This window comes from Neodiprion lecontei, chromosome 2 (assembly GCF_021901455.1).
Source record: "Neodiprion lecontei isolate iyNeoLeco1 chromosome 2, iyNeoLeco1.1, whole genome shotgun sequence".
Taxonomy (NCBI): domain Eukaryota; kingdom Metazoa; phylum Arthropoda; class Insecta; order Hymenoptera; family Diprionidae; genus Neodiprion; species Neodiprion lecontei.
This window is the reverse complement of record NC_060261.1, coordinates 19,761,760-19,779,588: the sequence shown is the minus strand read 5'-3', so window position 1 is coordinate 19,779,588 and position 17,829 is coordinate 19,761,760. Positions and strand designations below refer to the sequence as shown.

The 17,829-nt window shown below is 37.4% G+C and overlaps 1 protein-coding gene across 1 annotated transcript in view; it reads left to right on the top strand.

Moving 5' to 3' along the window:
- The window catches only part of LOC107225548 (sodium-dependent neutral amino acid transporter B(0)AT3), a 511,620-nt gene extending 494,712 nt beyond the window's left edge, over nt 1-16,908 (top strand). Inside the window, exon 17 of the mRNA XM_046730574.1 lies at nt 16,164-16,908. Coding sequence (XP_046586530.1) covers nt 16,164-16,359 — 196 coding nt within the window. The 3' untranslated portion in view covers nt 16,360-16,908. The remainder of the gene's footprint in view (nt 1-16,163) is intronic.
- Nucleotides 16,909-17,829: the final 921 nt, after the last annotated feature.

Below are 17,829 nucleotides of genomic sequence, written 5' to 3'. Positions count from 1 at the left end.
AAAATGTTTTCGAATCGTAGATTTTTTTCCAGGTATAAACACACTAATTTCAGATAATTTAATAATTCAGAGAAAAATAGTTCAAGAAAACCTCTCGAATGGCAAGAAATTTCAATTCGGAATGCAAGTGGATGGAATGTCTACAAAAAGACTTACTGACAATAAGTGGAATGGCAAAAAATTTCATGGGCTAGTCGATCTAGGAACCACTGGTGATGACTGTCATCACGCTGTAGAAGCGAATTTATGCGTTGGTCTTCATGCTGGTCGCTCTCAACGGACATTTTAAAACCCCGATAGCTTATTATTTTATCCATTGTTTAGCAAATCAAGAGAGAGCTAATATTGCCAAACAAATTTTACTCTTTCTACACGAGTACGGAATTCGTGATATATGCTCCGTCATATTCAGTGGAGCATCTACCAATATTTCAACAGTGGATCAACTTGGATGCAACATCCGGAATAACGAGGAAAGTAGCTTTTTCGAGCATCCTGCTACTGGAAAGCCAATATTTGCTGTACTTGATGTTTGTCATATGGGGAATCAGTGAGAACGACCTTTGCTGATTTCGTTACAATCGATGATGGTGGTGGCCGAGTAGATTAGAATTATACTGTCGAATTTGTGAAATATCAAGATTAACAAGGATTACATTGTGCGAAAAAGCTTAGACGAAAGTTAAATCAGCCATCAAAGTTTTGAGTACGAGAGCAGCTGATGCATTGAAGTTCCTTGAAGAAGATTTCGAAGTTCCAGGGCGCTGATTCTACAGCCAACTTCTGTAGGACAATGCATGATATCTTCGCTCTTTTGAACTCTAGAAGAAAATTTGGAAAAAACCGGTCTGAAGAATGCATCAATGCAGAAAATATGAATAATTTCAAATCAAAGGTGGATTAATTTATTAAATACATTAATGGGCTGAAAATAATTCAGAGGTGAAGAAGTTTCTGTTTTAAAAGTCACAGAAGAACCGGATTCTAGGGATTCATGGTGGGAATGAAAAGCGTCTTAAAACTGGCACATTATGTATTTGACAATCAATTAATGTCATACTTGCTGACATACAAATTGTCACAAAACAGCCACGAAACATTTTTTCTTGCTGCAGGAAAATGGGAGGTTTCAATAACGATCCAAGTTGTCGATAATTCAGATCCGCCTACATGAAATTGTGCTTGCATGTAAACTGCATTGTTCCTCAAGAGGCAAATTGTTCATTGCAAGATGCGACAGACTTGCTACTAGTAAGTTCAACACAGGACGAAGGTGACGATACATTATTGGATGCAATTGCCTCCGACCCCGATTACGAGGCCTCTAATAGGTGGGTTTGGAATGAGTATTGCAGCCAAGTAGTTAGTTACATCGCTGGTGCAATAGTCAAAGCTTAAAAAGAACGATTAAATGCCCATTATGTCTACAAGCATTAGAATCGGACAATGCATCTTCGCTGCTTCTAAAAGGGAAAAATAGAGGTGGCTTACTTAATCCCAGTGATGACGTCGTCATAATTTGCAAGACTGCTGAAAGGGTAATATAGGGGAGTCCGAATAACATTCTTACTCTGAAGAATGTATACCAAAACTAGTCATTGATGCTAAACAGAGGTGGCCAGTACTTCAAGTACCTGGTATTTGTGACATACTTGAAGTACTTCGAAAGTACTTCAAGTATTGTACTTAAATTTGCAAGTATTTGGCTTGAACTTTAACTATTGTAATTGAATTTTCAAGTAAATGACATGTACTTCAAGTACCTGTACTTAAAATTTCAAGTACTTTCTTGTACTTCAAGTACTTTTTCAAGTACTAAGTATGAAGAACTTTCCAATACGTTTTGATAATGATTGCATGTATAATGCCCAAGAAGACTAGAGACAGGAGACTCAACTCGTGGCGTGGGGATGGACCCGTGTGTGACCGTCACCTAGGCGTCGCTACTAGTCGCTATTACCGTGCGTAACGCACTACTGCGCAGCGAATAATTCGAGGCCGTGTTTGCGGGTCTCATATAGGGACCGTGCAGATGTTCTACTAGCGCCGCTCGCGGGCAATAGCAGAACAATTTGTGCCTCGATTCGTGTCATTGCATATCAGACAAATAATAAATAATCGTACATTTTTTTATAATGTTATATTTATGTCAAACAAATATCAGATTATAAAAGGTATGTGAAAATGATCTATTTGAACTATTTATTTCATTTTTAAATTTGAAGTAATAAAGATGATAAAATAAAAACTCTATTGAAATATGTGGTTTCAATTCCAACACCAACTTTTAGAACAATGCGCGCGCATACACGCGCATATGGAAAATTGACGGCACAGAAACTTACAATTTGTCCACCGCAAACGCTCGCGTCAAATTTGTCTAGATTCCGCCCACCTGCACGGTCCGTATACGTATACAGGTCTGGAAACAAAGGCGAATTCCAGTGGTGGGGGAAAATACGCTTCGTATCTAAGGCGGTGCTGTGCTGTCGACAGTTGTCCAAACCCCCGTCATCGTTGTTTAAAGACGTGTATGGGCTATTCCGCGTCAACCGGATCAGTCATCTCTCAGATATTTTTTTAATTTGGCATGTGGATTGTGTAAGGGGAGTTAGATTTTTGTGCCAAAGCGCGAATCTCATAATGCAAAATTCGATTTTTTATTAACAATAACAAATTAGACTCCCATTTTTTTCAAAAATTCATAACTTCGGCAACAAATTAGATACAATTTTTTTTTTTTTTTCAAATTACGCGGAAAGCTCCATAGAATTTAAAAAAAAATACGAAATGGTAAAAAAAAGTTGTTATCAATTGTTTATTTAACAATTAATTTTTCAAAGATTTTTAAAACAGTGACCGACACGATCAAAAAATTTTTTTAAAATTCTGACATGTTCCTTGAACTGTACTACAACCTGTGAATTAATTCCAGAGGGGTGTTTTTCTTCGTTTTCGAGTAAAAAATCATTAAAGGTGTCGATGCGCATGAAATTGCGGCGCGTCGAGTCTCTACGTAATGGCGGGCGGCCGGTTGCCGTCCACCGCTACCCCGCGGCGGCGTCGCGGCGTTATTTTAGAGTCATTTTCACGATGTAGGACATGATTGAAAAATCTGAAAAAAATACTGTACCTTCACAAGGCCTGCTCAAAGCGATAAGTGAAGTTTCAAGAATGTGTTTTTCACCGTTTTTTTATTACAGAGATTCAAAATAACAGTTACGCACCATGAGAGTGCACATAAATGATAATAATTACATAACTTGCTACTTATTTTAGTACTTATAATCACCCCCGAAGATATGTGGAAGCTGCGAAATGAACGCACTTACAATTATATATTTCATACAAATAAATCGCTTATTCTATGGATACAATCTATTAATCTTTGATCAAACTAGGCATTAAACTTAGAAATGTGAGCAAAGGTTTTCGTCATAACTTACATGGCTATCTTAGCGCATAGATTTACGGGTAAATGACTCATCAGAGGAAGAGTAAACCCTACATTCTACAGTTTTTATAGATAGAGGTAAAAATGAATGGAATCGTCGAGTGCCTTCAACCGTTATTGCTTGGTTCAATCGCGGCTTCAATAATTTTTCATGTTCTTCGTGTTCGCTGTTGCTGCAGAAGTCAAATGCGATATTTTTTAATGCACTCACACTCCATTCGAATAATTGCCTTGGAGTCAAAATAAGATTTTCATTGGGCCGCTGTAGGCTTGCACGTGCAGCAAATCTTTTCACAGTTCCACCAATGCCATCACATGGACTTTTTCCATGTGACGTTGCAAAGAAATGCCATTCAGCCTCGACATTGAAGTCGTCAAAATGATGAGTCAAATTAATGAAGTTGCTTTTATTTTTATATTGTGCACTAGCACCGTCAGTAAAATAAATCATTTTCTTGATAACTTCACTACCGAAGAACTCAAAAAGCTTACCGATTAGTTTCTTCTGAAACAGATGGACCGCGACTGTATTATGTTGTAGATTTTCTGATATGATAACGAAGCTTTTATGCTTTAAGTCCTCATTTTCAACATAATACACAACAAAAGGATGGATGGTAGCTTGATTGTTATTCCAGTGGAAGCTTTGAATTTCATCTTGAACAACAAATGCATAGTTTTCAGCAAAGTCACCCAAAACTAAGAACTCCCCTGGTTGTAGACGATGTTTTCTGTCTTTCAAATATGCACTTTGCTGTTTAGCAATGAAATCATGTTTCTTGAGGGCTATCGTCTGTTCCTTTAGCGTCTCGAGGAACGTTTCCGTTTCTTGCGTGATCGTTTCTAAAACAGATCGATCCGTATGAGTCCACCGTTTGTAGCTAATACTTTCTACGAAATTATCGTCGAATAAACTTTCCATTTCGTGTGTAACCATATCAAAACTTGGACAACTACTACAATCACCGAGATAGCACAAAGGATTTGGAGAGTCACACGATATCTGTTTTATCAAATCGTGGTACGTTCTTTTGAATGTCTGACAAATTGAGCTAACCGCCACCAACATAAGTTTCACATTCTGGTGAATTTTGCAAACACAAACTGTATGTGTTCCTGTTGGTCCAGCTAAAATACACTGCTTTGGGCGGAGTTCCGCGAATTTTGTAAATCCAATTTTATCATTCGGATGCTGTTGCTTGAACGCGGCGTAAGCTTCCTTCAGATCACACAAAACAAGTCGTTTTTGGACTTGATGTTTTGAACCATCCACATCGCGAAGAGTGACAAAATCTTTCTGACCAGGCATGATCCGACTTATTTCATCAGAACAGTAAAATTCCACTACATGAGAGACAACATCATCACAAAGAGTGCGAGATGGTCTTGGATCTGGGGAGGATCCAAATCCACGCTCACTTTGCAATATTTTAGCTTTACGAGCCATTCTATATGAACAATCAAATTGTAACTCCAATTCTCTGATGGACCAACTACGAGGAGTCATTGTGAGATATTTAATTTTGTCCGCGACACACTTCGCGTTGATAAACAATTCTTTCACATCACACAACAATTCTTGCCCGATATCATTCTCAAGAAACATTTCCACACTGCTCTGTTCACTAATTGGTGAAGGTGAAACAAGATCGTCACCACTCGCATAATTATGATTCATATCACTTACCTCGTTTTTATCAGATGGAGTAATTGTGTTGCATTTGTACAATTTTATTCGACAATCCATGCACACATATTCTCCTAGGTCCGGAAACTTTTTCCGTAATGCTGGTGTCACTGGCTTTACCAAATTTCGCACCCAATTATGGCCAACTCTTTGGAAAGGATTACAGCACCGTTTCACATCTGTTGTAGACATTGCTTTCAGAAATGAATTACTTGTGTGAAGAATGAGACGATGTATTGCACTGATCGCTACACTGGTATTCGATTGAATGTTATGCATTTTGAAATGCTCGAAATTTATACTCGTTCAGAATAGTGCTTCACCCACCCAACAACTCTTCTGATTGGTTGAATTCCACCAATGGGGCTAACATAATGAAGGTGCATTTCAATGTACCTGACTTTAGCCAAATGACCCCTTCGCGGAATCGAGGTGGTGACCCGGACTACCTGGATAATGAAGGATTTAGGTGACGCATGCACAGGTGGACGTATTCCATATCCTGGAATATAGTGCTTCACCCACCCAACGACTCTTCTAATTGCTTGAATTTCACCAATGGGGCTAACATAATGCAGGTGCAATTCAATGTACCTGACTTTAGCCAAATGACCCCTTCGCGGAATCGAGGTGGTGACCCTACCTGGACTACCTGGATAGTGAAGGATTTAGGTGACGCATGCACAGGTGCAGGTATTCCATATCCTGGAACAACACTTGACCTGTGTTCGTAATTCATGTTTGAATCATAATGCGTCATAACAAATTTCGAATCTCTGTAATAAAAAAACGGTGAAAAACACATTCTTGAAACTTCACTTATCGCTTTGAGCAGGCCTTGTGAAGGTACAGTATTTTTTTCAGATTTTTCAATCATGTCCTACATCGTGAAAATGACTCTAAAATAACGCCGCGACGCCGCCGCGGGGTAGCGGTGGACGGCAACCGGCCGCCCGCCATTACGTAGAGACTCGACGCGCCGCAATTTCATGCGCATCGACACCTTTAATGATTTTTTACTCGAAAACGAAGAAAAACACCCCTCTGGAATTAATTCACAGGTTGTAGTACAGTTCAAGGAACATGTCAGAATTTTAAAAAAATTTTTTGATCGTGTCGGTCACTGTTTTAAAAATCTTTGAAAAATTAATTGTTAAATAAACAATTGATAACAACTTTTTTTTACCATTTCGTATTTTTTTTTAAATTCTATGGAGCTTTCCGCGTAATTTGAAAAAAAAAAAAAAATTGTATCTAATTTGTTGCCGAAGTTATGAATTTTTGAAAAAAATGGGAGTCTAATTTGTTATTGTGAATAAAAAATCGAATTTTGCATTATGAGATTCGCGCTTTGGCACAAAAATCTAACTCCCCTTACACAATCCACATGCCAAATTAAAAAAATATCTGAGAGATGACTGATCCGGTTGACGCGGAATAGCCCGTATGTAAGACCGTGGTCAATACATCGCTCCTTTTACGTACTGGGTTAAACTCAAAAGCCCGAGTTTCTTTTGACGGATAATATTGGAAGTCCAGGGGCTAAAAAGCCGAAGAAAAGGATTTTGACGCTACGTTTAAAGAATAAGAAAAAAACTGAGGAGATCGGGTCTGTGTCTGTTCCCGATCGACGAAATGTTCCGCATCAAGAAAATCACGCCGGACATCCAAATAACGAAGCAGAGGATCCATCTGAAAATTTCAGTATGTCTTCGCTTCATTCCTCTCTGCTAAGTGCATCACTGACAGATTCTTACGAACATTCACGGTCTCCAGGTAAGTTAACAGAATACTATTAAATAGGGAAGAGTGGGGCAAACTAGACATCCGGAGGAAACGGGCCGGTGCGTAGTCAAAATAAACGAGTAAATGGCATAATTTTCTGAGAGAAAATTACAAATACAGGTTATAAAACTTCAAAAAAATGGAGTTAGAACTTGGAAAAAATTATGTGAAATTTGAAAAAAAATCGTAATAAATTAATAAGAGTCATCGAGCGAGGTTATGAACTCGCTCGACTGACGGAAGTGCCAAATGGTCAAAACTGGCCAAATTTCGTCGAAAATACGCTCATAATGCACGATTGAATGTAGAAAATAGATTAGTTTGACTAGTCAGAATACTCTTTGATCCAATTCACCGTGTCAAATTTGTTTTTGTAGCACAGTAAGTTATCAAAAATCGTAGGTGACTGACGCTAACATTTTCACCGACTAACAAAATGATTTTACTATAAATTTATTAAAAATTTGCGCCGCACGGAGGACGCGCCTCAATTCGGAGTTGGTCACGTGCGCTCGATAACTCTTAACAAGCTTGAAAAAAGTACAAATTATTCCAGATTTTTTTTCTAAGCTTGTTTGGATTTTTTGTTACGTCCTCCAGACTTCATATTCCTTTCCCACGCTCTTAGTTACCTTACGCTCTCTAGTCTACCCTTATCGTTCGCGAGTCAGCAGGTTCTCCTGTAACTCGCGGCTAGCTTGCTTGCTACATCCGGCAAAACCAGGCAGATCCATCCCAGCACTCAAGCAAGACACCTATCCCTCTAAACCAAGACCATACCCTTTTTCCCTTGACCGACTCCGTTGCATTGACCACTAATAAACAATCATACACTTTAAATCGTTTACCTTCCCTTAATACCGATCCCTCTCTATTCCATTCCCTTCCTGCATTGGGAGTAGTAGCACGCGAGTGCATAGTCGACGTGAACGGACCCTACAATAGCCAAATAACACCTTGGTTGGGCGTGGAGTAAGCTCCGATTACCGCTCATCGGAGCCTACGCAATCTACCCCGTAACATTTTGGTGATATTTTCAAAAAAATTTTCAATATTTACTACTTTTTTTCTGTATTTTTCCTGGTTTTTCGTTGCTATTCCCCATCTATATTGCTTTCCATCGAACCAACATTACATGAACTGGTTGCTGATTTTTTTTTTTATATTATTCATTCGAAGCGTGCAACAAAGTTAATTAATGACGTTGCTATTTTGTATCTTATCATGGAGGAGCTTTCTGCCACGGAAATGACGAGATATATCCTGACAAAGAAAACGACGCTCCATCTCAAGATTTCAGAGTATCCACTCGTGATTCCGGTTTACTAACTATGACATCGGCAGACTCATTTCAGAACCCTTATTCTCCACGTAAGCTATAAAAAAGTAATTAAATATGGAAAAATGTTCTTGGACCAAAATTGTAAACTCCGTAATCTTTTACGTATCATATATCTGCATTAAATTCGTGTTGTACACCTATTTGTTGTTACAAAATTACCGAGACCGTCCTTTCTTGTCTTAAAATTAACTTGACTCGGTCTTTTTGAAAATATAATTGTGAGAAAGTAAGACCTTACGATAGGTATGAAGCTTCAAAAATTAAATAGTCCGATTAAAAATTCTAGGAGAGCCACTTTCACAAATCGCTCACGTTACGAACCGAAAGAGCTGGATTGTTGATTCCAACTCAAGTGATTCGAGTGATTTTGGAGACGAAATTGTCCCAACTCGACGATCGAAAGATTGACTGAAAGCACAATCACGGAGCAATATGAGATCCATTGCAGAAATTATAAGTACCGAAGAATCTTCCAGGCCTTCGATAAGTACAGGCATATCAGCAGAGTCTGCGTCACGTAATAAAACTCGATCATGTGTCAATCGGGATCGGTGCGACTCAACACCCGAAAAAGACACTCAGACAGAGCCATCTATATCTGCTACCGATCTATATGCCACGAGAGATATACAAGAAAAGATTAACAGTAGCGCAATGTTTGACGGAACGTTCTTCAAAATCTGCTAAAAAGTCTGCGATACCGAGCACATAAAGGTAATCTGCCAGGCGTGTCCTTATAGGAAAGTGCTTGTAGGATCTTTATCGGTGACGACAAATCTATTAAAGCACTTAAAACGTGTGCTCCCGACGTATACGGCAAATACTCTTCATACAAAAAGGAAAAAAGGAGTTTAAAGAGGGAGGCAAAGTTCACAGAATGCGAGAACGAGTCAACTAAAAAGCAGCGGAAAAAAACACAGACCCACGTTGACGCTCAAAACGCTTTCGAAAATCGACCAAAATTTATAATCGAAACAATGTCACCGTTATCAATCATCGATCAACCGAGATTCAGAGAATTTTTCGAAGGTTTCCACGTCAACCTTGTAAGTAGGCGCACCATCACGCGATGAATAGCTGAAATGGACAAGCAACGATTCGAAGTAACAAAACAGCTTCTTGACAAACCCAGTTACGTCTGTACGACCGCGAATATTTGGTCTGCAAAAGGTAGAAGCTTTATAGGCGTAACATGCCACTTTATTGACGATAATTACTCCCGTCAATCATTTCCGCTAGTTTGTAGGCGATTCAATGGACCTCATACGTACGATCGTATCGCTGAAATATTATGCGATATTCATTCACAGTATGGATTGAGTAATTCAAAGATCGTAGCAACGATTACCGATAACGCTAGGAACTTTGTGAAAGCGTTCAAGGAATTCGGTATTCAAGCAAATTTCACGATATATAAAAAATCTCACGAGGATGATGGCCCACTTGAAAATGAGCACAATGATTCATCTAATTCGGACGCGGAAGAATCGGATTTATCCGAAATAGATTCTGTGAATATCACGCGATATTTGCCACAGCATCTGAGATGCAGTTCGCATACTCTTAATTTGGTCGCAATGAGCGATTATATGAGTGCGCTAAGGTCTAACGATCGATTATGCAGTCGTCACTTAAGGGTAGTCGCGAAATGCTCGAAGCTCTGGCATAAAGCCGCATTACCAAAATCTGCGGAGATCATCGTTGCCACTGTCTATCATACATTCAGTTACCCAACGGTAACTCGATGGAACTCGTTCTATGATTCTTTGACGCAAATTTTGAATTCTAAGTCAGAGTTACCATTATTATTCGAGCTGTTAGGATTGGGAGAGTCTCTCACCCCAAACGAAATTGCGTACATGGAAGCCTTGTCATGAAACCGATCGTCCAAGCTTTGGACATACTACAAGGCGAAAATAGTTTATCATGGAATCCTTCTATCGACTCTACTAACGCTCAAACGTAAGCTTGAGAAACTCTGTGGAAGCAGCTCAAGATGCAATCGATTTCTGGCAAATACTTGTCTAACGAGCTTTGACGAAAGGTTTGGATCAATTCTTTCGTTTGACGACACGGCTACTGATGCAATTCTAGCGCCAATATCTCATACTGCTTTCAAATTGAAGTGGTTTCACACAGTCAAAAACGCGTATGAATTTAATTTTCCTCTTACTAAAATGAGAGAAATGTTTATGCGTAGCTTAAACACGTTCAGAGACGTGATGATCACCGACTCTTCCGACGAATACAACTCAGGTTCAATTTCTTCGATCCTAAAACTTTCGAACAACCGAGTTTTGCAACACGAATCGGGTAGTCGAAGCAGTGGCGACGACGAATTACCGATCACAGATAACGTCCAATGTGAGCTGTTGAAATACTTGGAGGACGAGAGATCAAAATTCGTGATGTTAAACGATTACCCCATTGTGAAAAAAATGTTCTTTCGGTATAATACTCCGCTCACATCTTCAGCTCCAGTGGAAAGATTGTTTTCATTCGCAAGTATCACGAATACTCCGAAACGACAGGCTCTGTCGGACAAGAACTTCGAAAGACTCTTGCTATTGAAAAGTTTTTCGAAGACGAACACGAAGTTGAAGTAGTTTTTAACAATCAGTGTATTGTATTTCTTATTTTTGAAATTTTCAGATCAATAAATCTTAGTTACAATCGACAATGCTATTTTTAAATTATGTCCAATTCTTCGTTTAAATATTTCTGTTCTAATCTACCTAACCTGAGTAAATCATACAATCTGAAAATATATTTTTATGCAAAAAGTACTCGAATCAAAATCAAAAGTTTAAAGAGTGCGTAAGAAATCAAATCTGAACTTGAAAAGTATTTGAAACTTGATACTTGACTATTTCAAGTACATGGTACTTCAAGTACTCGGTACTTCAATTACACGGTTCTTCCAGTACATTGTACTTCAAACACTCGGTACTTCAAGTATTTAGGGTACTTGTTACTTGTAATACGAGAGTACTTCAAGTACTCACAGTACTTTGTACTTTGACTTGAAGTACTTTATGGTACTTTGCCCAGCTCTGATGCTAAACGATTACTTCCGCATAGTTTATTTCTTTCTCATTAATTATAAATAACCATAGAAATGAGTTGGTGGAGAAAGTTTCAACTAAATATTGCAAAATAATATAATATCACAAAAGTCGTTCGCTACAAGAGTCAGTTCAACGTTTAAGAAGATTCCACAATCGACTCGTTATCTTTGCTAACCAGTGATTTTAGTGTATCAAGGTTCGCTGCAGCGAATTAACAGTTAAAGTTGATGTAAAATGAAAAATCTTCTTCTTCTTCTCCGCCCCTAGGCTTGGGACCTCAATAAGTGACAAACGGCTACACGGATTGAGTTCAAATTTAAACAAGAAGTCACTGCCATTGAAGTCTCGCCCCCTATTGATTTGGAAGTAAATCCAAACATGCACTCGAACGAAAAAAATTGTTGAAATCTTGAGGCACGGAACGCTGCTTAGGACCTCATTATGTATTAAACTGCTATGCATATTGAACTTTGAATTTGAAAAATAGTGAAAGCCATTAAAATCTTGAAGCCTATTGATTTTGATGTGAATCAGAACACGTAATCAGACGTTATTACCGTTTTTCAGAAGACTTATTAAGAGCAAACCATCGTGCCCGCCATCTTTGTAGTCAACGGCAGAGTTGATTAGTGATCAACGTAGGAATTTCGGCGGTCAGGAGCATAGACATATGCAAAATCATTTATGGTGCCTTCGGGGTCCCATATTTCTGAAATTTTCTTTGACAAGAACATGTGCAGCCCTCACGGAAAAATCCCCAACTTGGTTGTAAATTCGTACCCCTAACTTTTGTCTTATCGGAAATTAGCACTATCTATGAGTTAGGGGTACGAATTTACATTCAAGTTGGGGTTTTTTTCCATGAGGGAGAACATTAATTCTTGGGTATCAAAGACTGATTCTGTTGTAACGATGTACAGTTTTTTTGCTTTTATTTCTGTAGTACAACAAACTTGTTGATGATTCATGGTAATAATTGCATACACTGAGATATGTCATTTCATCATTATTCGACATAATAACGTAGCCTTACACTGGGCCTTAAAAAGAATAGGATTACCAAATAGATCCATCAATATGTCGAAATAGAACATAAGTACGCATTTATGTTACTATAGAAGTATACAGGATAATTACTTGTCAATTTTTTTATTCCACTTACTGTTAGTTACAAAAATTTCCAAAAAATGTTTTCAAAAACAGTTCAACACAAATATCATATATCATTAGAGTGGTCCTTAGAAAGCTTATTTGGAAAAGATCTGAAGATTGGCTACAAAATAAAAAAACCAAAATTGGAAAATTCTTCGAATATTGGAGATCAACAAAAACACTCGATGACGATGATTGATCGCCAACTTCAAGCAATGAATGATGAGTGCGAATTGGGAATGATGACTGATTGATTTGTGATTAAATTATAAATGTTTCATCTTTTTTTTGTGGAAATATGAGTAATTTTGAATGCTACGGTACAATAGCTCCCTGGGAGAAGACAGAAATATGTATCGATGGGGAGCATGCGTACACAGCGCCATTTCATAAAATAAGGTGTGTAAAAGGACAGAGAAGGGAAAGGAGAAAAACAGGGAAAGACAAGAGAGTAAAGCAAACAAAAGTGGAAGCGAATCCGTGCAAATCTTCATCATCATAAGTTTAATACGTAATAAATAAAATGAATACTCTGCATGATAAATAAACGAAGTGTGTTGAACATTTATTTCGTCCATCCCAGCCATATAATTTAACATTTTTATCTTTAATATTCCAAGCATTTTTCTGCCATGGTTTGAATTGTTTCAGGAGTGTCAACGTACAAAGCTATGATTTTTTTCTCATTTCCCTGTTACAATGGAAATAGTGTTCAAATAGCTGATGTAATAGTTCATTTTTCACACAGATTTTTCATCATTAGTGATTATTAGCGGTTCCTATCCAAATTCGAAACTCAAAATGCATATATGCTCACAGGCACCCGTTTTAGTTGAACTAGAATGCTAAAATTTCTGAAAAATTTTTTCTAATTTCTTTTTAACCTATCTAGAAGGTTCTGAGCCGGTTCAAATAAAAAAATTACTTTTTTAAGGATCAGTTTAATAATTATACTGAACAATGCCACATGCGTTGCTTCTTGTATTGTCAAGCTGATGGCCCTCTCAAAATCAAGCGCGTACCCGACGCAGCAATCAACCTTCAACGTCAGAGTTCCTGTAAAATAAAAAACGATTATTTCGAAAATTGCTTCCCAATATCTCGTATCAGTTGTAATTTGAGAAAATGAGATACAAAAAATCATGTGCAAGTTATGTGGTATATTGAGCTATGTCTACCTATCATCCAGTATGGTTACTAAGATGTGTACATTCACTCCATATCATATTCGTCGCATTTCCATACTGCAGAGTATCACCTTAAGGGTTGTAATATTTCCACATGACACCATTTTTGCGCTGTTACCGTACACATTCTAGACTCCCTCAAAGTTGTCTTGTAGTATTCGCTTAGTACAATTTTGTACATTTTCAACTCAGTGCTTTCTTGGAGCCCTAGCTGGATTGATTCTGTGCCCATCGATCTTCGAGGCTGCGTTAAAGCCATCAAGCAAATAAGCTGCAGATCTCAATTATGTTCAGTATATACCTGGCACAGCAGTCTTTTGAAGATCAAGGTACGGTATCTAGAAAATCAAAAAAAAAAATCTGCATTACGTTTCCGAAGAAGCACGGCTGTTATGCGCTAGTGTAATATTACGTAGTGCGTAACATTTTCTAGTAAAAACATATAAAGTATGCAAATAAACTGTAATCTAACTGTAATTTCATAATTAAGAAAATTGCTTGCAGTTGAAATTTGGTAGTCGGATTCTTTTCCATCGTAGCACTCAACTTTGAGTATGACTCTGGTATGTTGAATTGTACAACGTTCCCAGCGCACTGACAAGGAACATCCGTGAAGTGTCTGCCTCCGATTTTGATAAAACTTGGTAGGAATGTTAAGTACGCTAAAATAAAAGATATGTATTTTTTTATATCGGCTGAAATTAATTTTTCTAGTAGTTCTTTTATTTTAGCATACTTAACATTCCTACCAAGTTTCATCAAAATCGGAGGTGGACACTTCGCGGATGTTCCTTGTGAGCTACAACAAGCTGGTGTTCAACTGAAGGAGGCATTTAAGTTGCTTAATAATGCTATAAGTGAAAGGACAGTTGATAAAGAAGATGAGTGTGACTTGTTTGGCACAATGTTGAAGTAAAAATCAAAAACGTTACCAGGGTACGTACGCGGAGTATTTATGTATAAAATCAACAGGATATTTATTAGAAGAATGCGTTTCAATAATTCTACAACTGCTATTACCAATGTATCAACAATTGAACACCTGAATCCACGTACATCTTGTTATATTCTATCATCAAACGAGTCAAACTTCAACAGACCTCCATATAGTTTATCATCATATTCAGTGTCATTGTACTCATTGTTATTACCACACGGAGAAAGCGTTTATAATACAAATGCATATCGACACTACGTATAACTTGAAAGTCTAAATATACTTCATAATGAAAGACTATACGAGAGAAGAGATTTGGTAAATGAAGCATTTGTAATGGCCTTCTCAGAAAACGATAAACCGTGAAAGTAAAGTTGTATCTATTTTATATGCATTTTCAAATTATTGATTTTGAATTAACAAAAAAAAGAAACGGACATTACACTACTTAAATGTACAAATGATTTTTTTAAACCTTTATTTCACCCTTTAAAGCTTCATTCAATGCCACACAGAGTTTAAGTACAATTTTTGAAATTATTTCACTGAAAACTTTAAATACGTGGTGGAGACCTTCATAACCGTCACCAATAGCTGAATACCTCAAAGTGATTGTGAGGCGTATCATGGCTGGTATTGCTTTTCTGAAATGAGTATTCTCATTTGAAATAACTGGTGGGATTTTATTTAATAATGTAATAATTCGAATATACCCGTCAAATGAGCACAGCGAAAGTGGGTGACAGTTGACAAATAGAGTGGGACACGTGGTGTGTGTCTTGACCAATTTCGAATATATCCAGAAGAAGCAATTCTTGGGCAACGACTCTCTTGCAGAAAGAAGGTACGGAGGTTCCTGCTTCCGTAATCAAACATCAGATACCGAAGATCGGCGAACAACTTATATCTCGCAGACATTCGACGAGAGCTCTCACCAAGAGTGTATTGCCGGCATCAAATTGCCAATGTAATCCACGTGTCCAAAACATTAGGAGTCTTAGTATCACTGCAGGCATGTGTACATTGCTGATGCTATGTTTCGAGACTCATCCCGTTCAGCACTTATGTTCTACATTTCAACTACGTAATCCCTAGTCGTCAAAATACGATACCTTGCAACACCTTGCCTTAGTATAATTCACCTCTTCTGAAATATCTGAACGAGAGCTCTATAATATACTATTTAAATGTGTAACTGCAACGTTTATCTTTTATATTCGATTGACGTAATTATCCTGGGATAATTTATATGTAGTTCATATTTATATATGTAGCTCCATACGTACTTGACACGTAACACAATCGGTATGTGTTTCTTATCTTGAAGTTTTCCGTGTGGGCAATTACCTAGCTGCCGGCGAAACGCCGTTCGTACCGTTAACTCAGAAGGAATCCTGGAATACCTAAATTTTTGTTTTTAATAAATTTTACTTTTACTTCTTACACTTGAATTTTACCTACATTTCATTTTTCATCTTTCAACGAATGTATTGTACTCCCTGTCTGAAATAATGAACCAAACTAATTTGAACAAATCTTCACTCTCCGCAGATACTTTGGTATCCTGATAATAGACGACAATGAGAAGGCCTGGTTTCCTGCCGCAGATTTGAAAGAATTTCACGGAATCGTACCCCATGAAGTCACTGCATCAGAGACGCTGCTTTTCTGCATTCGGAGTGACGGAAGTGAAGGTCTTTGCTGCCCGACAGGAGGCTCACACGATGATGATGATGATCTTACATAAGTTCTGGGAGAACTGCTCTCGTACAGACTACTCGTGCCTACCAAGTGACTGAAATCAATATCTTGAGAGGGGAAGATGGAGAAGATCGGGGTGAAAGAGAGAAAGAGAGATAGAGGCAGAGATGTGTCTAGACGATATACACGATCCGGATAATACGGGTGATACAGATATGTGAAAGGGAAAAGTATTGTTACGTTTCAATTTCCAGTATCATACGTGGAAAAATTCATTAATAAGACGAATAGAAATAAAATTAAATCCTGTAAAGTTTTTGAAAAAAATTCTAATACTTTTTCAAATCCTTGAAAACGTTTCGGAGGATTCCGGTAAAAACATGTTGGGAATTATTCAATTAGTTAAACGTATGACAAAACTGTCACAATCGAATTTGGAATTCTTTTCTAATCTTTTTGAGTTCATTTGACCAGTTTTTCGTGGAAATCTAAAAATAATCTGAGTTTAGATTAAAACTGAAATATCAAAGAGATTTCCAAAGTTGCTTGAAAAAAATTCTACCTACTTTTGTTCTCAGATAGGATCACTCTTTTGGCGTTTCTTACAAGTTTAGCATAATTTTACTATCGTCTTTCAAGAATCTTTGTATTGAATGTTTAAAATAGAAACTCAACAAAAAACGAAGTTTCATGAATTCTTCAGTAGACATTCTCGGTGTGATTGAGTTGTCATCGTGATTGTGCTCAACTTTTAACAGCAACCATCTCCATATGGAGGTACCATTTTAATTATAAAGATGACCTTCACTGATGTGGTACGGTATTTTACAGATTTCATGATAAAATAGATCACGCGATGTGTTTTCATACATATAATCATTTTCATGCTATTGTCTCATTAACGTCATTATCACATTGAGTATTAGTAGAATATCTATATAGTGCATGAATCGAAACAAATTATTTATCGATGTAAATACGACAAAATATGAAGTGCATGATTATCAGTCGTAAACGTACTGCATGTACTGTATCTGTTATATTAACTCGTAATTGCAATTATCACTCATTCTACTCGATCTTTCACCTCAATTCGGTTGAACGGGGGTGTCCACTATTCTAATAGTTACTTGAATATTCGAATTAAGATTCACGCACCTACAGAAAAATGTGTTAAGATTATCTGTGAAGTGAATCAAAGAACGTTGATCACATGATATCTCCACATATTTGCTGTATTCAGTGGTACTCTAGCAATAGAAACCATGTCTTTTCATGAAAACTACAATATCAAACTAGTTGATTAAAATTCATTACAGATTCCTGGTAAAACCCTCAAAATTAATGAAGGATTACTATCGTAGAGTTAGATACTTACTTATTATTTTAATGAAATCACACAGTAGTCGAACTAGTCGAACAGTTTTTATCAGTATGACAGTAATCATTATATTGTTATATCCATAAATCACGTTCAAAGTATACTTCTCTGTCACTAAGTTATTAATCCTTTATT